Below are 24,496 nucleotides of genomic sequence, written 5' to 3'. Positions count from 1 at the left end.
ATCTGCCCGGAGGCACTTGCTTTGTCTGATGAGCTTGGGGGTAGAGCTGTTTGAAAGAAGTTTCCAAGCCCTCCTAAATTGAAGGGACCACGTCACCCTTAGAGAGGGGTCAGGGCCCCTGTCCGCAGCTCAGCCTCGCTCTTTCAAAGCAGTTATTTGCTGGGGGGCGCTAGGGAGGGCTTTCCCAGCAGAGTTCAAAGTCCCAGCAGAGTTCAGTTTTGTACTCTGAGATCACCTTGACATGCAAGACTTGTTGCAAGAGAACAAACAACCACCGTCTTGGGAAAGGAGAGGGTGTGAGAAAGAGACTCAACACCGCCTTGATTCTATTCGGTATAAGAGGAGGCAGAAGTAAAATCGGTTGGGCTGTCACAATTCTGCTGTTATACCCAATGACAAGCAAAGTAGGACTCTAGTAGTCCTGCTGGTGTCTGTTCCATAACCCGGCCTACCTCAGAGAGCTGCCCAGTTTGGACATGCTCAACTTTAAAATAACACCAAGGGCCTTTTAAGAGTGCTTCTCCAGGGTTGTTTTATATTTCATCATTGCCAAAAATGACATTGGCATTGATGTTTTCAGCCCATAGTCTTTCCAAACCAGGGGCCCAGCAGATGAGTTGGGCCACACCTGTCAGGGTCGCCAGCCACCCGCTAGCCACAATGGGTCAGGATCATGGGGGAGTTGTAGTCCAACGCTTCTGCTCTGGGGAGACAGGATAAAATGGCATTATTGGTGGGAGTTTTGGTTTGACTTGTTTTTCCATCTGAGTGAAAGATACCTGTGCTATTCTGCCCAAGGGAAGTAGGATATTGATGTAATAATAACGATAATAATCACAGAAGAGGAAAAAGAGTTGGAGGATGCATAAATATCTTGTAGTGACAGATCCATTTAATTACTTTCAGCAGTAGAGATTTAGAACAGTTGGCCGGCTTCTCTGTCATAATGATAATATGCACATGATATTTTAAAAAGAATGAGAGAGTGCGTTCCTGGGCCAAAGAAGCTTACAATTTTGAGAAAGAGACCAGTGAATGAATAGAGCTAGGGTTGGGAAACAAAGTCGACAGGGAAGGATTCCAAAAATAACAGGGTTTTCATGCGCTAAAAGTACATGGGAGCATGAACCATCTGGTGGCAGGGCTGGGAGGAGGGAGGAGATTTTGAGGATTACAGCTAATGCCATATTTTTTAACTGAAGGAGCTCTGATTAGGAGTTGAGGGGTACTTTTTCACCAGAGTCTCTGGGAGTTGCATAACAAATTATTATGGTTGGTCAGCCAGATGTTTAGATGGGATTTGGCATGTTTATCCACCTATGGCGTCCTTCCCAAGGACCTGGGATAGGCAGATGTTGTTTGATGGTGTTCAAGGGATCGTCGCAGGATAGAAGCTGTTCCAAGTCAAGCTGCCTTTTGCAATAGACTGACGGTGATTGTGTCAACAGCGATGGTGTTCAAGGGGTGCTCCAGATGTTTTGGGATGGCACCCAAGGGCCTGTAACTATTGGCATTATCTTTGCTTTCATTTGCCACAGTCAGTCTGTTTCTAGTTGCGGGTCTTTGGATTTTGTGATGTTCTCCAGTTCTTTCTCTTCTCTTCTGCTGTCTCCAGGTAACAACAACACAACAACAGCAATAATAATAATAATAATTTTCATCAGGGTTCAGGGTGGAAAAAGCTAAATGCACTACTCAGAGGGTTCATCTTGGTCCGGATTGATTTCCTCTGCCTTGGCCAGGGGGAGATTCTTAAAAACACGAGGAATGATCATATTGGCAAAGTGGAATAACATTTAAAAGAAATGCAAGGTAGGGCTTTAGACGGTGACCTACCTGTGGCCTCCCCCCTGTACTCCAGTCAGTTTACCCGATTCTTCTCAGTCCCTGTTCCCAGTCTACGCCCTTTGTGAAGACCCTCATTGTGATGGATGATCTGCTCTTATATTCCAACCATGTAAACACGCTGAGTAATTCCCAGCTGCATGCTTTTTCTTTTCTTTTTAATTACTTGGAAATCTGGCATTGACCTCTAATTAGGATTCATTAAAATGTCCCAGCTCTCCTGCTTCTGGAATCTTTTCTCAAACCCTCTTCTCTTCCCTTTTAAGCTCAGATTTCAAGGTCTGCTTAGGAGACTTACGACAGATACACTGCAGTATACCTGGGGTAAGTTTCAAGCATCTCCATCTCCATTTCTCCGTTCAGCCTCTTCCCTGCCCCCCCCTTCCCTCCTTTCAGCTCAGGTCAATAATTTTAATAGAGGTGAACATTTGTGGCAAGGGGGGGAAGCCTTTCTGTTTTCAGTTTGTTAGTAAGCTTTTGGAAGTTTAATGGGCTGCCCTCCGAAGTGTATAATTGGTACTGATGGCAGGAAGCCAACCAGTTGTATATTTTAAAAAAACAAAACTGTCTACTTCAATTGCCAGAATCTTTTCGTCTGTTTTCTAATTTTATTTTATTTTATTTTATTTTATTTTATTTTATTTTATTTATTTCAGCTTCACTCCTTTCCACTACAGACTGAGGAAACAGTGCCAGCTGAGTTTCAAACTATCCTCTGCTTACCGGGTTTTTTCCTACAGCTCCTGTATTTTTGGGTTTGCTTCTTTGTTTACCAGATTTCTGTGATGCTTTGCAAAACCAGGTTGTGGCTATAGAAAGGCAAACCAGGACCCTGTTCAGTCCTTGCACAGGAACAATAAGTGTGAAAGCAATGAGGAGGAAGAAATGGGAGAAAACCCAGAGGGCCTATTTCTCTTAAGATGATCTTATCTCTGGGCTGCAAAACCCAAAGGGACCACCGGAGGGCAGCAGATGCACAGAAAATGTGAGTTCATTGTTGCCCTCTAGTGGTTGTTCAGATGTTTGCAGCCTGGATAGGCCTTGACTTCAGAAACTTAGAAGCAGTGCAGACAATATGGAAGAACACCCAAGAAACAGATGCAAACAGCAATTGGAAATTCTAATTATTTCCTGTGAAATTCTCTCCCCCCCCCTCCTGGCATCCCTCAGATCCTCCCAGAATCCCTAGTCTTCATGGCCGCTGGCCAGTGACGGCGTGGCTAGGAACGCTGGGAGTTGCTGTCCCAAGACATCTGAAAGGGCCAGGTTGGGAAAGGTGGTGGTCAAAGAGCGAACTTTTGATTATGAACGACTCACAATCAATTCTAACAGACTCTCTTTGCTATCTGCTGTGCAGTGAATCTGCTGAGCCAAAACAAGGGGGTATCAGAGGTTGACAAAACCTTATCAAAAATGTCAGTCCTGGACCGTAATCCTCTAGCCGTCGACTCTGAAAAGCATCCAGCCTGCTTTCCTGGAGTCACTCCAGGGAAAAGTGGGTTGGTGTGGCTGGAGGTCCTTTTTGTTGCAAAGGTTAAATATACAAAGCATTGTCAAAAGATTACAAAGATGTGGGCGCTGTAAATAGTTGTTTTTGAAAGGACCGGCCCCAGAAAGCAAGGCCACCATTGTATAGTCATGAAGTCAACCTAAAGACGTGGTCCGTAAAGTCCATTCAAAACCCTTTTCCTCCTTTGACACAAAGCTCGGTGTTATTTGCCAAGAACAAAAGAGGAGAGAGCAAATACAGAGGGGGAAACTGATTAGCAGGGTTGGAAGCGTTGATCTCTAGGCAGCCAAGAAGGGGAAATGGGCTCAAGGAGGGGCAGAAGTGCAGCGTATCTGTTGAACACTTGCAACAACAACCAAGAGGCAGAAAAATCAGAAACAACATATTTTTGTATGGAGGATGGCAACAGAAACTAGATGTTGATACACCCCTATCCCAAATCCAGGATCCTCTTTCAGTGGAATAAGAGGCTGCTTCCCTACATTGCAGTAATCATGGCTTATGGACTAATTCACAATCGGCTGGGCTCATTCAGCATTCTAGCCATCAAGCAGAACACGTTAGATTCACGTAAACCAAGCTGTTATAGCTTTGTCTCGGGGCAGGGCTCTCTCTGGTTCTTCTTCTTCCTTACTTTCCATCCTCTGATTAAATCAGTTCTGTTTAACCCACCTTTTACCTACCTGTCCCTTGCAGGGACATCTTGCCAAGCTGTCTTTGAATAAGCTTTCATCTACTCAGACTGTCCCCCATCATTTTTAATAGAATGCTTCCCACTTAACTGAGGCTCTCTCCTGACAGCAGCAGAGGGATTTATTTTATTTCACCTTGCAGGATGATCATGGCCTGTTTTTTTTTCCCTTGGGCTGTTGCTCACTTTTGTTTGTTTTCCCTTCATTCTTCATTGAATTGTTTGATTTGCGGTTTAATCTTTTGTGGATTCAGATGTAGTATGTCACTTAGAGGACTAGGCAAATAAGGTAGAAGCAGCGAAGACAGGAAATGCTAGGAGGTAAAAACTTTGCCAATCTTGTTTTGGTTCTGTGTTCCCCAACAGCCTCTTCCACCTGGCAGGAATTAAGAACAGGATTAAGGGTGGGATTGAAGCTCAAAATGGTAAAAACGTGATCAGAAGGTGCCTTTTTACTTTGAATTATTCTGTTTTCCAGAGCCTGTTAAATGCATCTTAGGGCACTGGAAGAACTTACTGATGGTCTGACAACCCTTTGAGGAATTCTGGGGAATTGGTGATGGGCCGGCCTGGAAGAAGAAAGATGGTGTCAAAAGTGGGAAGGGTGGGAAGAAGAGAGATGAACGGAATAGATACTGTATATTTAGCCTCAGAAGAGGGATGTTAACACTGTTCACCCACACTAAGGACTGTCACATAGAAGGTGGCCATGAAGTATTTGCTACCAGAGTGCAAGACATGGAAAAATGGTCTTAAATTACCAGAAGGTGAATTCTGGTTGTTAAGGAGAAACGTTAACATAAGAGCAGTTGGCAGTGAAACCAGCTTCAACCAGAAGTGGTGAGTTTCTGCCTCTTAGATGTGTTTCCAGCAAGAGCCATTGGCTGGAGATGGCTTCGACGGGATTCCATTTCATTGGCGCTGAGCAGAAGGTTGGACTTGGTGGCCATTGTGACCCCTTTCAACTTTGCTGGTTCTGAGTCCATATCAAAGAAATCACCTGGGGGGGGGGCTCAGCCACCACAACACCAAATCCCCCACTCACAGTTTCGCCCAGGAAAGAAATAGGTAGAGAAATTGAGAGGAAGTGGCCCAGGAACCAATGGATCAGACCTTGTTAGAACATCAAGCAGGGCTTCCTTGCTGGGTTCCCCAAAGACTTAATCGGGTTGGCGTCACAGAAGGCCTTTGGGTTTTTTCCCCCATTCATGTTGTTTTATGCTCGAAACCGCTGTGTCTCTACCCATCTTGTCTGCTGTGCTAACTTCATTAGCAGCAAGCTGCTAATTAAATTCCATATTTATGATTGGAAAATAAAATCATTGGACCCATTTAGAATAAATTTTTATGACTTTGCGCTCAGCCTGCTGACTCAGCAGCAGAGACCATGCCTGACTATAAGGCTTCCACGGGAAAGATTAAATGGCATGAGAAATGATGGGTCAGAAATCCCACCCCGTTTCTGTGCAGTATTCATTTTTTTCAGTTTTGGAAAGCAACAACAATGTGAGCATATTCTTTCTACAATACAGGTCGTCCTCATTTTGTGACCACAACTGGGACTGGCCCCCTGGTCATTAAGCAAAGTGGTCAGTAAGTGAAATCGTGACTGTGCTCATAATTTGACTTCAACTTTCCTTTGCTTTACAGACCTAAAAAGGTTGTCAATGTGAGGATTAGTCACCTAGTGACTTTTTCATCACTGTCATCACTGCAAATGGTCGCTAAATGAGGCAGTTACTAAATGAGGATTACCTATACGTTGTTACAAGAGATCAATATTCTCAGTCATCTCCATGGATTTGAAGCATATTGGTATTCCAAATAAGAATATGGAATTGGATAGCAAATACAACAGTCAGCTTACTGAGAGCCTTTTATCATTGAAAAGAAAAAGAGTCAGGTTTCTAGTCCTCGTGATTATATGCTAGGAGGCGTGAGTGAAATCCAACAAAATTTCAGAAGTTGAATCAGACTTCAAGAGATTGTCAGCCAAGGTGGGGCCTCTTCCTACGTCTGACACACTTCCTTTTTCTTCACGATGAACAAACCCAAAGTGAAATATGCAAAATAATAAACAAAATACTGAACAGAACTTTCTTGTACAGAATTTTTCCTCTGGCTTCTGTTAGCATCAGATGTACTCTTGGAAACTTCTCATTCTGGACGACAGAATTAGTTTTGCAACTAATTAGAGACCAATCAGGGATCGACTTTTAGGAGAGGTCATAATTCTCCTAAAGTTGACCCAATGCTCAATCACAGTGTTAGATAGGCTCCTTAATGTCCACCCAAGACTTGTGCAAACAGCTCTTGAACCTTCTTTTTCCACTGTAAACAGCAAAATAAACATAAATCAAATTAGCCAATTCCTTTTCCCCATCAAAGTGTCTGCTGTCCCAACTTGTTGCTCAGTCGGTCACACCAGAAGACCTGCAAATGGGTGTCAGAGCCCTTTCATCTTGGGTCAAGAGGAAAGAAGAGATCTTCCCATTGGAGGGTCTCAAAGACCAGGTGGATTTAAGCTAGCTTGGCAAACTCATCTGCAATCTTGAGCCCGTTCCTCCAAGTTTCTCCATTTAGTTTGAGATGGTCATCTTCTAGGCATCCTTCTTCTGAACATGCAACCCATTTGCAGGGGTTGGATGTGCCCCTTTGCTCTTTCTCCCTCAGAGGTGAGCACAGTGGAGAACTCCCACACAACGCTTCCTTTCTGCTTCTCCTCTTGCAGAAGGAACTGTACTGAAAGCCGCTCTAGGCTGTCTCTCAGCCTAAGAGAAAGGGAAGTGAGGCAGCTGGGCCTTCCCTTCCTGCTAAAAATAGGCCCCAGGTCTGCAAAGGATAGCAAGGAGGTAGGCGGGTGTTTCCGGAATCATGCTGCATCGCCCTACGGTGGTCTGTACCTTGGAGGGACACCCACAAAGCAGGAGGAAGAGCAGAGGTTGGCAACGCTCACAAGGGAGGTAAAGAAAGAAATCCATCAAGCGGCTGGTGGAGGTGAGGTCTTCAACTGCTGCAAAAGCAGAAGCTGGTGGTCCTGGGCTTACGGAACGCAGCAATTCCCAGGCTCCCAGTGAGGCTCGAAGGTAGGGTCCTTGAGTCATTGAACTTCTTGAGGGCTTTTCCCCAACAAAGAGAAACATTTGATCCTCCCTGCCTCTTCATTTCGTGGTGAAGAGACCAGGGTGATGTGATCATGGGGCCACTGGGCTGTCCAGATATTTTGAATTACCAACCCCGTAATTCTTTGACCTTGTTCATGTTTGCTGAGGAAAATGAGAATGAAAGCCTCAAACCCTACTCTACAGTACACAGCTTTGGCAAGATGGAAAGTCTTTCAGACTTCCCCACAGAATAGAGGGATCTTGCTGAAGCGTGATCTTGTAGCCTCGGCCCCTTCCGTGTCTAACTGGGCTGGGGGTCCATTGCTCTCCATGGATCCGGTCCATGTGGTGAGTAATCATGGCCATAGATGAGGGTATTTTTGCTGGCAGAAAAGCTGGGGTATGCAATCTTGGTTAAGCTGGAACTGCACTTGGCTTCTAAATACAGAGGAGAGTTTTAAAGAGTTGGGTCCAGAACAAGGAATTAGGCAGGACCAGGTCAAAATGTGCTGCCTTTTTCACTTTAAATTTAATCCAGATTCAGTTCCTTTTCTTCAGTGCAGTTAATAAGTTTGCTCTTCCTGTGCTTCATTGATTTTTCCTTCGGTTGCTTGAAAAATGCAATTTGGCCACAACTTTTGAAGAGGCTGTGCTGGAGATGGCACTTTAGAGGTTTGAGGGTCCCCTGTAGGCCTTGGGGGCCCCAGGGTGTTGATGTCTGCAGGAAAGATGGAGGGACACCATCCCCAAGGTTCATGAGATGAATTTCCTCAAACTGGTGTGTGGCTGACCTGGAACTGCAAGTTATAAAATTCCTAAGGAATTCTTGATTTTCTGAATGTGAGAAGGCTTTCTAGTTCTGAATGTTAGCTTGATTCCTGGCTCCTTGTGAGCTGATTAGTTGACTCCATGGGGGCTTTTCTTGCCTCCTGACTCCTTCTCGACTTTACCCCTTGGCTCTGCTGTGTCCCAAAAGAGCTGCAGGATCCAAGACCAGACCTGGGATATGTGTGGATGTAGTTCTCCAGGTTGGGATACCTGTGTTTGCCAAATGGAGTTGCCCAAAGTGCATCAGAGGGCCACAAAGTTTGTTTCCACTACCCAAAGCTGATATGGAAGCTCTGTGTGGCCTGTTAGTTGCAGAAATTGATGTTGCTACAGGAACTTCAGTATCCAAAGCATGAGTGCACAGAGTTCGTAAAGGATGTTAACCTGCTTCCGTGCAGATTCACCCAGTTCCTAATCCGCTGGGGGGGGGGGGACATGATTATTTTTGCTTTATTTTGCAGAATATTACAGGGTTTTGGCGTGTACCTCCACTGGTTCTGTTTGCCTTTTTGTTACGTTTACATAGTTTAGACCGTGTTGCGTTCTCAGGGTTTTAATTCAGGGATTTCCCAGGTAAATAAGCGGAGAAATTCCAACGCCTGATCTCTGCAGGGCCCTCCTGTAAGAAGACTGTTTTTGGCAGAAAAACTCTGGGGATGACAGGAGAAATTAATTAATTCTGGAGCCTTGCTTCCATACATAAAAGTGCCTTTTTTGTCGTGTTTTTTTTTTTTTAAAAGAAAAGACATTGAAAACCTACCAGTGCCTGAAGTGCCAAGAGATTGTGTGGATTTCAAAAGCAAAATGTCCTCTATATACTTTTCTCCATCAGCATAATTTACCCCCCCGCCCCCATCATTTTGTATGACAACATGAAGGTTCTGTGTATGTTTGTACGTGTATAGATTAAAGCTGTTATTAAATGTGAGCCTTTCATCTCCTTGTTTGCAACTTCTGAAGTCTCCTTAAACAGATGCACTCAATTTCTGCAGTAAATTATTAAATTATCATCCTATTAGTTTAATTTGCATACCCTGAGCTAATTCTGATCTTGAAAATATCCAGATCTGTCCTGAATCTATCTTCTCCTTATTTCTGTGTCTGGTTGTTTACAGTATTCTTGCCTGCTTGTGCTTTCTCACATTATATTTCTCCCAGCCCTACTTCCCATTTCTGTAATTTTTCTTTTCTCCTCCCCTCATATGGGCTTACTCAAAAGCATCAAACATGGGCTCTTGCGAGGGAGGGGAAGTGATGTCACACGCATCAGGTGATGTCACCCCCATTTGCATCATGTGCAAATGCAAGTTGCGCAATGGGTGTGATGATATCACCCCACAATGTCGTTGTACTGGGTGTCTGTGCACATGATGTGCATGACACATGAATACATGGTTGTTGATGGAACAGAGAGAAAAAGAAGACCAACCAAATGCAAGCCTACCTTTCATTTTAATTTATCAAGGTTTGTTATTAACTATCCTGGGACATCCTGGATTTGAAGGGAGATGCCAATGATAAAAATTAATAAGCAGATGGCTTTCAAGGGACGTACATCTGAAAGGGGTAGCAGCTTGGGGAAGTACCAGTCTGGATTCTGACTTCCTTGTCCACTCTCATTCTTCTGCCTCTTTTAATCAAATCTTTCACCTAGTTTCCTCTATTCTTCTTTTTATTTCCTTTCTCTGGAAAGGATGGCTTTTAAGCAACTATCTGTCCAAGTTCTCCACTAGACAAGTTGTATGGTTGGCAAACCTTTTTCAGTCCATTTTCCTTCTGTTGCCCATTGGGTTTTGATAGCTGAGGTCCACAATAGAAATTTGTTTTGCATCCCCCCCCCCCATTGTTTTTCAGGCACTTAACAAGTTGTCTGAGCGGGTCAAAATAGGCATAATTCCATAGACTGTTTAGCTCTGGAACCCACCTGTGAATTCCATGGCGCAGCACTTTAAAGTCCATCAGTGCTAACCATGGCTTTGCTATGGCTAAACTATAGCTCCCAGTGGAGTTGTTGCTCAGCAAGATGGGGAGAGCTCCAGCCCCCCCCCAAGAGTAATTTGTGCAAATCCAACTCCTGGGGCTTATAAACCATCATTCACATTTGGAGTTCTATCTCAGCTAGGCCAGGCTGGTTTGTGGAGTGAACCAGAGTTAGAACAACTTTCTCGCAGGCCGACCTGGGGATTTCACCTTGAATCCAGGTACAGCAAAGAGAAGGCAGCTTTTTTTCAGGGTGGAAGTAACAAAATCATGTGCCATGGTGGTGCCATGTCCGTTGGCAGAGACTTCTCACCCTGGCAGGCCAAGGTAGAAGCTGATAATGGGATTTTCCAGTTGTATTATTGCTTGCTGCAGATTAGCAGAGAGGAAGTTCTGAGAAAAAGGAAAAGGTTGGGAGCCCAGATTGGATCTCTCTCTCCTTTTTGCCGCATAATTTTCGCAGAAGCCGTTTCAAACGGGTCTCTTTTGTGCACGAAGGGAGGAATTCTCACTCTTTGGAAGGGAGTTAAAAGTGCAGTGCATTTTACAGGTGGGGCTTAATCCCCCGGGAGGACAAACTCCACTGAGTTCAAGCGAACCTGTTTCTGGATAATGGCAGATACGATTTCACTCAGCCTTTACATCTCCTTTTGAAATTTCATAAATGGTTGGTTGGTTGAGTTGGAGCATTTGGGTTTTATTAGGGCATGCTGACCTCCTTGGAATAGAAACAATAGAAAGATGTGTGTGTGTGGAAACTATGTACACACACACACATGCGCGGAGGGTGTACATATGGATATCTCAGGGCTATGAAGTAGTAAAAAAATAAAAGCTCCTTTGTGTTCAGCTGAACTCCTGGTCATTCATTAAGAGGCCCATGTAGTTTTCTTAACAACAGTACAGAAGTGGTTTGCCCACATCCTCCCAAGATAGTTCTACTTTTTCCCAGTCTAGCTTATGTCCCTGAAATGGCTTGGTATTTTCCTCTTCCAGTACAAACCAGGTTTGGTCCTGCTTAGCTTCTAAGCCTCACAGGGTTAGAAATGTACCACCGTCTCCTGAGACTGTGAAACGGGGTGTTGTAATAAGGTGCTACACTTTGCTGCCATGCCATAAGCCAGTCCAAGGCATACCTAAAGCATGAATTGTGGCTGTATTTTCTTTTCCTGCCAGTCACTATAGGTGTGGCTATAGATTCAGAGCGGAGTTCCCTGGAAACAGCATGTGCAGAAGCTGGGGATGATCCCCTATACAGGCAATTATTTCTGCTTTAATATTTGTGTGTGTGTGGTGTTTGCCGCTCATGCCCCTAGTGAGATGGGATCAGTTTACAGTTGGATGATTAATGTCAGAAAAGAAATCTGTTTGCTAGCTGGACTCAGGAACAAGGGTTCACACTAAGCTATGGATTTTAGACTTTCTTGAGAAAATAAACATGGGCACTTTCACTTCCCAAGTATAAACTTAGCTGCTCAGGTTGGCTGCAATCCAGCCACTCCTGTGGTTGCAAACAAAGAAGAATGTGGTGCCAATGGGCTTAAATTTTGCAGCTGAAGTCTGATAAAAGATGGCCCACCCTAGTCTAAAATTTCTTGTCTATATTCACTGCATGAAAGTTTGGACTTTTATTCTTTTATTCACAACAGCTTAAACATTCTTCCCTCCAAAGGTTTAACTTTGCATATGGGGGTCCTTATGTTCTTTAAGAACAAACTTCTCCAGATAGGTACTCTCCTTTTGATGTTAGATGACTGATGTCCAAATATGGAGTATCCTAGGCTGGACAAGGCTGTTTCGCTATTTCTTAATAAAAGGTTTGCAGGGCTTGAAAGAAAGCAGGTTCATCTGATGTACTAAGGCACCCTGAATGTGCTGCTATCTTAACCCCTCCTGTCATGCTGAGTTTTATTCAAGGTTCCTTCTTTATTAAAGTCTGGGCATTCTTACAAATCAGGAGCTAGCCCAATTCATAAGAATAGCTTAATGTCGTATTAAGCCATGGTTCATTTAACTCTGGATTGCTGAATAAACCATAGTAACCTGATTCCCACATAATTGTAAATGTAACATCATGGCTTACAAAGCTCTGTGGCTGAGTTCACATGTCAGGCTCAGTCAAAACCAGTATGGATTGCTCCCATTCCCTGTCCAAAAGCCAACTAGGTTCTCAGTTGAATCTGTCTTCAGCCTTACAGTTGGTTCACCATGCACTATTGCCCCTGAAGGCAGCACATGAGGAAGCACAATTTAGTCCAACTGAAAATTGGACTAAAAGATGCACATTCAAAGAGACAGCTTTGATCAGATAGTTTTATTGCCACTACGTGAAGAGCTCTCAATAGCAAAGAAGGCAAGTCCTGCCAACTCCATGATTCAAGCACCACGCATGGTATTTCCCCCCACTAAGACTTGCTCATTTCTCATGGGAGAAGTGATTAGCAATTATGCATTGCTACTCCCATAAGTAGCCACAGGCCCTTTGCTTCTGATTTTTCCAGCCCCAGCCCTCCCACTTAGGGGACACGGGCAGACCAGTGACATCCTGTTCTCATTTCCAGCAACTTGTTTCCACCTGTGAAACCCACCGACTGAGGCAACTGATTCAGTTGGTCCAATAGCAGGACTATCTCTGGCTGGATTGGATCCCGCTTCTGCCTGATCCTGCCGAATGACGTTCTTCTACTCCCCTTTAGAGGTATTGAAAACTGAGGAAGGTGAAGATACAGTTGTGAAGGGTTGTGTTCAGACATAGGAACCCAGAACTTCACCTGTTGATGACTTGCGACTTGCGCAGCAGTCCCTTTGCTCCTAGTGAGATGGGGTCTCAGGGTTCAGGTGGCTGCCGAAACCTCTCTCCCTTTCAATTCTCGTTTTTCAAAGTCTGCATTAAATAAACGTGTGGCATCATTTCCTGACATATTTCTTGCTTTCTCAGTTTCATTTTGCTACAGTGGCTAGCTTCCTGTGAAGGAGGAGCTTGTGAAGACTCTAGACCAGAGTTATGAACGATTTCACTGTTCTTGTTAATAAGCCAGAAAATCATTTCTCACTGGCCTCTAGCATTCTCATTTGTTAGGAATGGAGGCGATAGTATGAAAACCCACACTGAGATCTAGCTAAGATCTCCACTGAGGTCATTAGTCTGTGGCTGTAAGTCAGTCAGTCATTGTGTAAACCTGCTGAGAGCTGCAGATGCAATCGTTTTTGGTGCCCTATCAGGTCCTTTCTTTTTGCACCTTGCGGACCGACAGGGCAATGCAACTGCTGGGTTTCAGTCTTGTACTTGCAAATAGTTCGATTTTGAAGGCATTTTGTGGTGGAGCCCAAAGGAATCTCCGTGGAATCCTGGCACTGGGTTGTATCTCAAGGCAGCCTCAAGTGTCACTCTGGTGTAGTTCTGGCTCATCCACTTTGGAAAACAGTCCTACTTTCCTATGGTTTGCACAAAGGCTTGGGGTGTGTAACTCTGCTCCCAAATCTAAAATCTTGCGTGGTTTTCTCTTCCCTCCTGATTTTTCTGGAATGTAAAATTTCTAACATGGTTGGTCCCAAGGCTTTTCAGGAGTGGCCGACTCCTAGAAGCTGCTTCCAAGGTGGCTAGGTCTTTACCCAGAAGCTCTGTGAGGGAATCAAAACATCGAGATGGCAACCAGGGGCACACAATCTCAGCCCCATCCCTTTTTACATAATACTGCAGGTAAAAAGAAGCGGGGCTTTGATTTTGCAGTCATCTGGCACGATCAAGATGCACCATCTTGATCCTCTCTGTGGATCCTCCTGGTCCCACCTTTGAACCTTGGGTTTCAAAATCCTGGAGATCTGGCCATTCCCGAAGCAGCAGAGAGAGATCAGAGAAAATTTTCATCAGCTTTGATTTCACTTTCACATTGGTTCGTGATCACATCTTTTGGGAACAGTGGCCCTGCACCTTTGCACACCTCTCAAAGCTAAATATGTGGCCCTGAGTCCTGAAAACATTTTGCACCTTGGATTTAAAGAAAACCCAGAAATGGAAAATGGATTTTACTGGGGGGGGGGGGAGGAATCTCAGAGATGGCTTCTGGTTACAGAAGCTGGGGCTAAGCATATTCTCAGAGGTGCCCTTAACCCTTGAGGTAGGCCTGTTTGCCTGAGTACATTTTCCCTAGTAGCACACCTAAATTAATCTTGAAAACTGCCTCGTCCTGTACTTTAGCTCTTAGGATGTGCCTCCCCATTGTCCCAAAACTATAATAATGATACTATATGCCGGATGCATCTGATTTCTCACAATTACATTTCAGGGACTTGCTACTTAGAGAACTCTTCCCCTTCCTCTCCTATTTGAGGCCAGATACACCCTACCAGGTGCAAGGTGATTTCTTCAGGCAGAAATCAAGTCAGTAACGCAAACAGTGTGTATGCATTTGGCACAGCTACTAAGTGGCTCAGGAGAAACACGAGTGGAGAGAATATGGTGGAGCACTTCCAGTTATGTGCAGGATGGAAACTGACTGAGTTTTCCTGCAAAATTAAGATTACTTTGTATAATAATCAAGTTGGGGAGAGGAGGAAGGAATGGCCAAGGAGAAAATCTTTTGCCATTGCAGCAATCTGAACATTTGAAAGCATGCACAGGTAAGCCCTAGGCTTTGTTTCTAGTCAGTCCACATGGGTGACTTCACATCTGCAGTTGGAAAAATGGTGCCAGGAGGTTTCCATGACACTCCAGCACTTCAGACAGTGTCGTGTCATACCTTAAGTGGCACTCAAATCAGAGGCTGCAAGAGCAAGGGTGATAAAACCCATGTATGTTGCAGCTATTTAAAACTCTCATTGTGGTCTTGGTTAAGGTGAAGATAGCTTCTTTGCAAAACAGAAAGAGAGAGAATGGGGGAGGGGGATGGAGATGGAGATGAGCAAGAACTTGAAGCTGATCAGACTGAATTAGAATGAACTGGGGAAAGACTAAGGTTCTCTTAAAACCTCAAAGAATCTTGTTGGCATCTTAAAAGACTTCACAAGTGCTTTGGTTTCATCTCTCAGGGTGCCTAATAATAACCTTGTAAAGTAGATCAGTGTTGCTATTCCCCTTCTGCAGGGCAGAATTGGGGGATTTGAGAGACCAGTGACTTGGCTAAGCCTCTTTTAATATGGGTTTGGGGTATTCAGGTTTGAACAGTTCTTGTGGGTGGTTATCACACTGCTCAAGAATTGGGCAAACCAAGAGAGTATGACCCATGATTGATATGGAACTTCCTTTCAGAAAACATAAGGACACTGATTCTTAGTCTTAAGCATGGGGGAAGCTCAAAGGGTAATTTGGCTTGGATCATATTGTACCAAGCTACAGTTTGTTTGAGTTACATGCATACACGTCACCTTGTTCCCTTTTGGAGTGAGCAATATTATGCAAAGCAAAGAAATGATGAGCCAAAGAAATGAAAGGCATGAGATTGGAAATGAAATATAGCTAACTCTACACCAAGACCATTCATTATACCTCTCCATATCTGTAGAGGGAATGGGGAATGGCCTTGAAGGACAGGAGGAAGACCTGCTATGAAGTCAATGGTTGGATAAGAGGGATGTGAGCCCAGGCCAAGAAAACAACTTGAGAAAATAGCTGAGACAAGCCCCTCCCTAAGTCACATGAAGAAAGAGGGACACACATTCAGACTTGCAAGATTCTGTTACTATAGCTGTTACAATAACAGTAGTCCTGACCTATGTTGCATTGGTTTCTTAGTCTGGTCTGCCTTGTTGGGCTGACAATATCTTTCTACTCTTGCAAACCATCCTTGCTCTCAACATGTTCATATGTGGCTTCATATATTGCTTTCTGTTCACCCTCATCTCTCTCTTTTTGAGGATGTCAGCCTGTCCAACCATGATTTGCTCCATCTTCCTCTCGACCCATTCACTCTTCCATCACATATTTGATTTATAGTTCGATCCTCATTCATTTTTTCCATAAGAACAAATCATCTCAACTCCCTTTTTTGTACTGGTCATTCACTGTTGTGTTTCATCAACATCCATTCAGCACCCACTGACCCTAATCTCTTCTGGTTAGACCATATACATTTTTAAGTAACACATTCCACATTTCTCCTGACATACCTCTCACTATTATACGTGCTCTTACTAATAGCTATTTGAGCTTCTTTTGACAAGCATTGCTCCTTACAGCAAACCACCTTGTCTCTTTCTTCTTGCACTTGCACCTTTCCCAGTCTTTAGTAAACAATCCACAAAGATGTACAAACTCATCTCCCCGCTTCAGTTTTTCTACAGTTATGTGTAATGTACAGTCATTCACTCTATTTTCCTTGGGCTTAAGAGTTTTAATTTTCAGAGGCATTCTCCTTATTTGCACTATACATTCACTGCAAAACATTCAAGTTCTCAATCAAAAACACAGCATCATTGCATACAGAAGAGCACTCCCATTCACATCCCCAATCAGACATCACAATATTTTTTTTACATTTATCCGTGGATATGTTAAACAACCAAGGAGACATTGCACACCCTCGTCTTACTCCTTGCTCAGTGTAGGACTCTGCTAAGCCATCATTTAGCCTCATGCATGCATTATTTCCATCATCATATACTGCTTACAGCTTTCAGCAGCTGATTTCCAACTCCCTATTACCGGAAAACCTTCCATAATTCAAGCCTATTCCCTTTATCATATGCTTTCTCTAAAGCAACAGATGTGCAGTAATTTTTCTAAGTCATGCTTTGCTGGATAAACGACAGATGGCTAGCTTTGCAGTGCTGTTGTTTGTTAACCTGTGGCTAGTACAATATAGACCAGTGGTTCTCAACCTCAGCAACTCTAAGATGCGTGGACTTCAACTCCCAGAATTCCCCAGCCAGCATGGGAGTTGAAGTCCATGCATCTTAAAGTTGCTGAGGTTGAGAAACACTGATATAGATGCTAATACTGAGATCCAGTCAATTCCTCTTTGCTGCAGCATTGATCCAAATAAAACAGCCGTGTCTGATATGACAGCAGTCCTGAGAAAAAGTAGCTATTAATAATTTGCAAAGAAATGTGATGGATTCTGTGAGATAACCAGTTGATGGTAGGGTGGTTTTTCTGCTAGATTGGATGTCAGGGCCAGATATAGCTTTCCTGTCTTATGTTTCATTTATTTGTAACAACCACAGGGCTGGCAAGAGACTGCTTTGCAGCCCTTCCAAATGCTTACGGCCACAGCTGCATCAACAGTGAATGTGTTTTGCTTGGCCCTCGGCGACCATCTTTCCACCCATTCACTTATCTCCACGACTCCTTCTCATCCTCTGTGTCAATGCAAACACGCGCTTGCTGCAAGCAAGCGTTGGTCCCTGGCCTGTTCAATTTCTAAGAGACTTCATGCATCTACACATACACTCGACGGTTGGAGCAATGCCAGAACGAATTGACCATGAGAGATAATTTGGGAGGAAGATCTGATTGTAGCTTGATGTTTGCTGAGCTCTGCAAGGCAATTCTTTCCCTCTCCCGTTGCTCCTGCTTTCCTGTGGGTGCAGAATTGGTAGACCAATGGGCAGGCTTGTTGTAAAGGTTGCTCTGGGAACCAGTGGTTGGGTAGCCATCATTCCTGAGCCAAGACAATCTTAGTCAACCAAACCTGGAGTGGCCCTCTTTAAGCTATCATGGCTTGCACCATCAAGCTTCTAGCTTTGCATGCCAGTCGTCTGAACGCAAGATGTTCACCATGTTATTCCGAGGCATCCTGCATAATTTGTTTCCTAGATCGTCTTTGTAACCGTCCTGCAATGCAGGTTAGACTTTTTCCTTTGTCAAGTAAGAAGCAAAACAGACTGTTTCTGAAAAATAGGCATTTTGCTGCTGTTTGGCAGTGTAATTTTGAGAAAAGAGATGCAGTCTCTAGAAAGTGCACTTCAGATCATAGTTGAAAAACCAGTAGCCAAAAGTTAATGAATTACCATCCTTAATTGCAACCTAAAAATAGTTTTTCAAAGAGGGAAAAAAACATGAAAACGGTGCTTTTTATTTTTCAGAAGGAAAGAGAATGTGGGTATTGAACTTTGGAAGCAGATGGCTCACTTTGCCTTGAGTTAAAGCATCAGGACATCTGATGATGGCCCGTAGAATCCATGAGCGTTTATGCCATAATAAAACTGCGAACCCCCAAGATGCCAATCATTCTTTGCTAGGTTCCTGGGCCTCCAAGGTTCAGCCTCAGGCATTTTTGCACAACAATCTTCCTTCATGTGACAGCTTTCAAATTTGGGGGGGAGGGGGGGTTACAGCCGGCCACTGGCTACTCTGCCTAGGAAGCACAGTCTGGGAAGGGCCAGGCTGGAGAAGTGAAATACACAGAGTTTACTATGCCTTATCCATGAGCCTGAGAAGTAAATCCAGGTGGCTCAGTTTCTCTCATTTTCTTGCTGACCTTGTCCTTTCTTGGTAGCAGATCATCCTGTCAAAGTCTCACTTGTTATTCTTATGTGGCCCTAAATTTTCTAGCCACATATTGTGGGGTGTAGTGTTGATTGTTGCTTGTCATGCAAAGCAGAATCATTTCTGATGTGAATGAACTATATTAAGTGGTTCCTAGACTCAGGGAGATTCGGGAGAATGCAATGTCAATAGCCAGCTACAAACTTCTTTATTATCAGGGGAAAGACCCATCTTTTTGTCAGATCATAGGAAGGCTGTTGGTGAAGAAGTTCTTCACTATAATATACATGGGATATATTCGTTCTAAATGGGAAATAGTCCAGTTGCTGGAATTTTTGTACAGTGACCTCTTTCCTTTCTTCTCAATAAATCTTGCTAAAGAGAACCCTGTGAAAATTGTGCCTTTTTGGTTTTAGGCAGCTGCCAAGGGACTGGACAGAAATGTTTTGGACAATTTAGTTTCTATAATCAACATGGTGTGTGGAAATCTCTTCTTTTGAGTAAGTGGACAATAAACAATGCATTGTTTCCGGTAGAGGGGAAGACACGGAAAAGATTGATAAATTCAGTGCAAGTTACTCTTGGTAAATTCTCTTCTCCTAAGCCATCTTATGGACAAGATGTGGAATCTTTCTGAATCACAACTGTTCCTCAACCTCTTCCTTTAGGGAGAAGTATAGAAAAATGGATGAATGTCTTGAAACCTTGAAGGATGAAGAGGAAGCTCTATGGGAGAACGTTGAATGCAACCGTCACATGTTGACTCGTTACATCAATCCTGCCAAGCTGACCTCTTATTTACGTCAGTGCAAAGTCATTGATGAGCAAGATGAAGATGAGGTCCTTAACTCCCCGATGCTCCTCTCCAAAATCAACCGAGCTGGTAAGACTAAGGAGCTGTAACTGCACCCAATCAGTCATGATGACAGGACCGTTTTGTCACCAATTTGGCACTCCCCAAGAAAGACTGAACTACTGATTGTGTGTGGCCTCGAGTTTTTGATTATTAAAGGATCCCTCTGATCGCATGAGAATGCAGTCTGAAAGTCTGTGCAATTTTAAAAGGAAAGGGAAGGCTTCAAAAATACAGTTTATGCAGAGTACATTGGAAACACTGGAGAACTGTAGCATACTTTAGCAAATGTTTATAGATATATAGGAAGATGCTTTCTCAAGAAACTATTAGGTTCTTTAGTTCTGATCTGTTTAGGCCTGGTGTGGCCCCATCAAGCTCTCTCAAACCTTGGTCCCCCAGAAGATGGTTGTTTGTGGTTTTGAGTCAGTTGTGACTCCTACTGACTGCCTGGACTAGTCCCTGCAGTTTTCTTGGTAAGATTTTTGGAAGAGGTGGGCTCTTGTCTTCTTCTCCCCAGGGCTGAGCAAGAGGGACTGGCTCAAGGTCACCCCATTGGCTTCTGTGCCATGGGCCGGACTAGAATTCACAGTCTCCTGGTTTCTAGCCTGCTGCCTTTAACCACTACACCAAACCAGCTATTTCCAGAAATATTAGGAGTACAGTTTATAAAGTTGTAATATTAACTGGCCTGGAGAAGAAGTCAAGTTGGGGAAATTGGCTACACTGAGTAAGAGTTTCAGATTGCTGTGCCAGCCTCGCTTGGAGATACTTACTCTCTCTTTAGCTAAGCCTTTAAGGGTCAGTTAGTTTATTATTCATGTTTTATTACTCTTGCTTTTATTTAATTCTTTGTCTTTGAAACTGTAAGCTACCTTGAATGTTAATTTTTAGCAGAAGGACAGCGTATCAACCTGGTGTTTAAACAAATGGTATTAAATTGAGGAAAGCGTATATACAAAGCATCAGTTCTACTAAATATTATGTATAAGGCTTGTACTGTCTTGCCTGATGTTCTGGAGAATTCAAAAACTGGCATACTCTTTTAAGTTGTTTTGGTTGGTCCTGGAAAAGGTAATTTCCCAGCCTGCATTTCAAATTTTCTTTTCTTCTCTACAGCTACAATCGTTCTTCATGTGTCACTTCTGTGCTTCCCAATCCCACTTGCAATTTTAGTTTCAAATTGGCATTCTCTATTTTAGTAACCAGGTAAATGTTTGGGCTTGTTATAGGTCGTCTGCTGGACATCCTTCATACAAAAGGAGAAAGGGGCTATGTGGTTTTCTTAGAAAGCCTCGAATTTTACTATCCTGAACTCTACAAATTAGTGACAGGGAAGGAACCCACACGACGTTTTTCCACTATTGTTGGTAAGTTGGATGCATTTTTATGGGATTCTGTTGTTCAGTACAATCAGTACAGGGGACATCCTTCGTAAACTTTCATGGTTCTTTGTTGGTTGGAGCAGAGCCCAGGAAGAGAATTAGAAAAGTAGGATACTGAGTTTCTGACATATCATATTTGCACACATTAAAAAGAAGATCAAACTGGTTTCATTGAAAGGGTCTCTCTTAGGCTTAGTCTTTCTCAGTCTGGGTTCTTCTAAGTCTCAGTAGAGCTGAATGTGTAGCTCAGGGTTGAACTGTGGAGTCCTTGGGGTCTCTGAGCTTAGTTCTTTTCTTGCAAACGTTTCATTACCCGGCTAGGTAACATCTTCAGTGCTAAAATGGGATGGGGTTTGCTCTCTATTTATAAGCTGGTCTACAGTTTTCTGGACCAGGGTGTTTAGCTCCATCTTTGTCAACTCAACAGTTTCTGCTACTCACCTCCATTGACTTGCTGTGTTGTGGCGGTTTCTGTCTCCATTTTTACTTTAGTAGAAGAGGGACATGAAGGGCTCACTCACTTTCTGATGAACGAGATCATAAAGTTGCAGCAACAAGTCAAAACAAAGGATGCCCAGCGCTGTGAGCTCTTAGCCAAATCTCGCCAGATGGAAGATGAGAGGAAGCAGCTGAAACTCAACAAAATTGAGCTGCTAACATTCCAGGAGAGATACAACAGAATGAAAGAAGAGAGGAACAATTACAATGATGAGCTTGTCAAGGTGAAGGATGAGAACTATAACTTGGCAATGAGGTATGCCCAGCTCAGCGAAGAGAAGAACATGGCGGTGATGAGAAGTCGAGACCTGCAGCTAGAGGTAAGAGGAGATGCATGACAACGTTGTGTTCACCTGTTGCATTAAGCCATCATTTGATTAGCTGTCTTTAGTACATGTTTTTTAACAAGACATAATTGGCTAGATTCATACATCATGCTAAACCCCAAACAAACCACTTTATGATTTAGCATGGCATGACTGAATGGGGTGGGTTGACAGGTAATATTTGGGGGCATCATTTACCCAAGGTGGTAGCGAGAAACCTGTGGCTCTCCAGATCTTATACAGTCCCAAGCCAGCATAACCAATGATTAGAGATACTGGGAGTTAGTGTTCAACAGCAACTGAATAGAATAGATTCTCCTAGACAGCAAACTACAGTTTTTCACAGCTTATGGACATCCAGATGGGTTGGATTTCAGCTTCTGGGAATTCTGAGAATTGTCATCTCAGTGCTTCTGGAGTATACCAGACTGTGAAATTCTGACCTGGATAACCCTATGATGAAAACCTCAGTTCATTTAGCTACTAATAGCATGCTTTGTGATCACTCCTGCATTCTTTAGAGCTGTTGAGTAATGTCTGAAATGGCTTTAAATTGACTCTGTTGTCTTTCCCACTTGTTCTTGGCTAACAGATCTGTTGTTTGAGTTATTATTTCTGTCTCTGCAATATGTCTTATAGAAAATTAACCAGAGTCCTTCATACTGGTTTGAAAGTGCACTGGGCTGCTTGGGGAATTAGATTTGGAGACTGTCTCAACAGATGGAATATAGGCTGTTTATGGCACCATATGGAGCAAGGATTCATTCTGAAGACGGGACGTACTCGATGATTGATGCCTGTTTCTTTATCTTTGCTCTCTGTGGGGCTGACTTAGATTGACAAGCTGAAACACAGGTTGAACAAAGTGGAAGAAGAATGCAAACTGGAGAGGAACCAGTCTCTGAAACTCAAAAATGATATTGAAAACCGACCGAAGAAGGAACAAGTTCTGGAACTTGAGCGTGAAAATGAAATGCTGAAGACCAAAATTCAGGAGCTGCAGTCTATAATCCAGGTGAGCAATTTTTTTTCCTGGCTAATATCTGATTAGCTAGGATACATCTTTGCAACCAACTTAGGATAGGCAAATACGTCACTTCTGCTCGATTCCACATTTTTCCAAACATAAGTTTATTCTGTCCTGCTTCTGCATCAGTCTGTGGAGTTTCATCCATCCAAAACCATGCACATATTTCTATGCATCTTTTCCTAATCTAACACAGTTTTGAATACCAATATTCTACTTATGCACATTTTTAATCCATTTTCCTTGGTATGCAAGTTGTTTTCCCAGCACTTTGAGAGGCTGGGGGCGGTACCTTTTCCTAAAGGGTTATTTGATGATTGGTTGTGCCAATTATTATGTCAGTAGGTGTGATGGAATGGAATTATGAAGGCCAGGATCAGGGAGATAAGCATTTTCTTAGCTCGCCACAGGAGCGTGGGAACTACAAGAGGATGAGACTGGCACCTCCCTGAGGAATTCACACTGTTGTGGCTGGAGGACTTTGGGAACTGGGGTTTTAGTCTGGGAAGATTCTTGCTAGAGGTTGTAGCTAATAAACATAGCTGAACTGATTTTGCATTGTCTCTTGGAGTTCCTTGGGCTAAGCCTGACAGTAGGCCAGCCCTTGGCAGCCTATTCCACATGTGCATGTTGGCCTTAAATGGTTGACTGTAACAGACTTAATCCCATCCAGTTATGTTCAACTGTAGACAAATGCTTCACGTTCCATTTGGAGTTACAGTGATGTGCATTTGGAGTATTCCAAATTGTAGAAGCCTGGATTGTTCTCTATTGTTTAGTCCATTCTTAGCGTACAAGGGACAACCATGACACCCATCAGGATGAATAGATGTTCCATGCGACCTAAGATTGCAGCTCTTTACCGCTTTGCAGAACATCTGTTGAAGAGAGAGGTTCCTTGGCAGACAATGTGGAAATTTCTTCAAAAGTTGAAAGACTGAAAACCATGGTTAAAGACTGGTCTATCTGAGGAGATGTTTCTTGGTTTGGACAGGGAGGGGCCATCTTTTAAACATTTATTTGTGGTATCTTCCCAATTCAATAGTTCAATATGCCTCTTGCTTGGCTCCTGTAATGGTCTGTGGGAATGGCCTTGGGACACAGGAGGGAGAGCCGTAGACCAGACAACTGGCATGTAAAAGGTATCTCAGCCCACAGAAGGAAAAGGGGTGTGGGAAGTGTTTCAGAAGGGGCCCTCCCTAGTTTTCCAGAGAGTAAAAAGAAAGGAGGGGAGAAATACTTCCAAGATTCTGATAATGCAACCTTACAATAAAGACAGCTAGTATTCATTGTCATGCTTCCTGTCTGTACTACCTCGCAGGGCTAACAGCTCCCCGATTTCATGGATCTCTTGAATGTGCCCATCCAGTGAAAACTTATCAGGAAGGCCTGCTAAGATTCCCCCCTCTATCTGAAGTTCAGGGGATACAGATAAGATGACAAACCCCTCTGTGGTGGCCCCCACACTTTGGAGCTCCCGATCCCCAAGATCTGGAAAAGCTTATCCTTCATGGCATATAGAAAAGAATTGAAAACGGTTTTATTCCATTGAGTCTTCAGTCGTAGTTCAGTATGGCTAGCATCCATCTTGAGAAGGGTTGGTTTATTATTGTTGTTAGTTTTAATGTTTTTAATGTATTGTAAGCTCTTCCGAGTCATTCATTCATTCATTCATTCATTCATTCATTCATTCATTCATTCATTCATTCATTCATCAAATTTGTATAGCCACCCATCTCACAAGAAGTGACTCTGAATGGCATAACACAATCAAATAAAAACAACAATTATATAAACGCAATCATTGTAAAAATATAAAATAGTCATCATTCAAAAGTAAAGTATATTAAAAAGTAAAATATACAAACCACAGGCCTGGGGAGAATGAAGTTATCAATAGTGGAGCCATCTTAAGATGTTATTAGTTCCCAGAGACCCCCAAGCCTGGTGACATAACCAGGTCTCAAGGGACTTCTGGAAATTAACAGGGATAATGATTTTGATTTGAGCAGGCTAGAATCACA

At 43.3% G+C, this 24,496-nt stretch overlaps 1 protein-coding gene across 6 annotated transcripts in view; it reads left to right on the top strand.

The window, feature by feature from the left end:
• The first annotated feature begins 6,826 nt into the window (after window positions 1-6,826).
• The window catches only part of CARD11 (caspase recruitment domain family member 11), a 61,006-nt gene continuing 43,336 nt past the window's right edge, over window positions 6,827-24,496 (top strand). For 5 of the 6 annotated variants that reach the window (XM_088147981.1, XM_088147984.1, XM_088147985.1 and 2 more), the window contains exons 1-5: window positions 6,827-7,132; window positions 19,052-19,266; window positions 20,469-20,606; window positions 21,114-21,439; window positions 22,281-22,460. In XM_088147981.1, the coding sequence (XP_088004107.1) occupies window positions 19,068-19,266; window positions 20,469-20,606; window positions 21,114-21,439; window positions 22,281-22,460 (843 nt within the window). In that variant the 5' untranslated portion in view covers window positions 6,827-7,132; window positions 19,052-19,067. The remainder of the gene's footprint in view (window positions 7,133-19,051; window positions 19,267-20,468; window positions 20,607-21,113; window positions 21,440-22,280; window positions 22,461-24,496) is intronic. The other variant, XM_088147986.1, reaches the window with a different exon arrangement.

Source organism: Python bivittatus, unplaced genomic scaffold (assembly GCF_059951505.1).
Source record: "Python bivittatus isolate LINGU-HERP-01145 unplaced genomic scaffold, Pbiv_v1 ctg000560_np1212, whole genome shotgun sequence".
Classification (NCBI taxonomy): domain Eukaryota; kingdom Metazoa; phylum Chordata; class Lepidosauria; order Squamata; family Pythonidae; genus Python; species Python bivittatus.
This window is presented reverse-complemented; position numbering and strand designations above follow the sequence as displayed.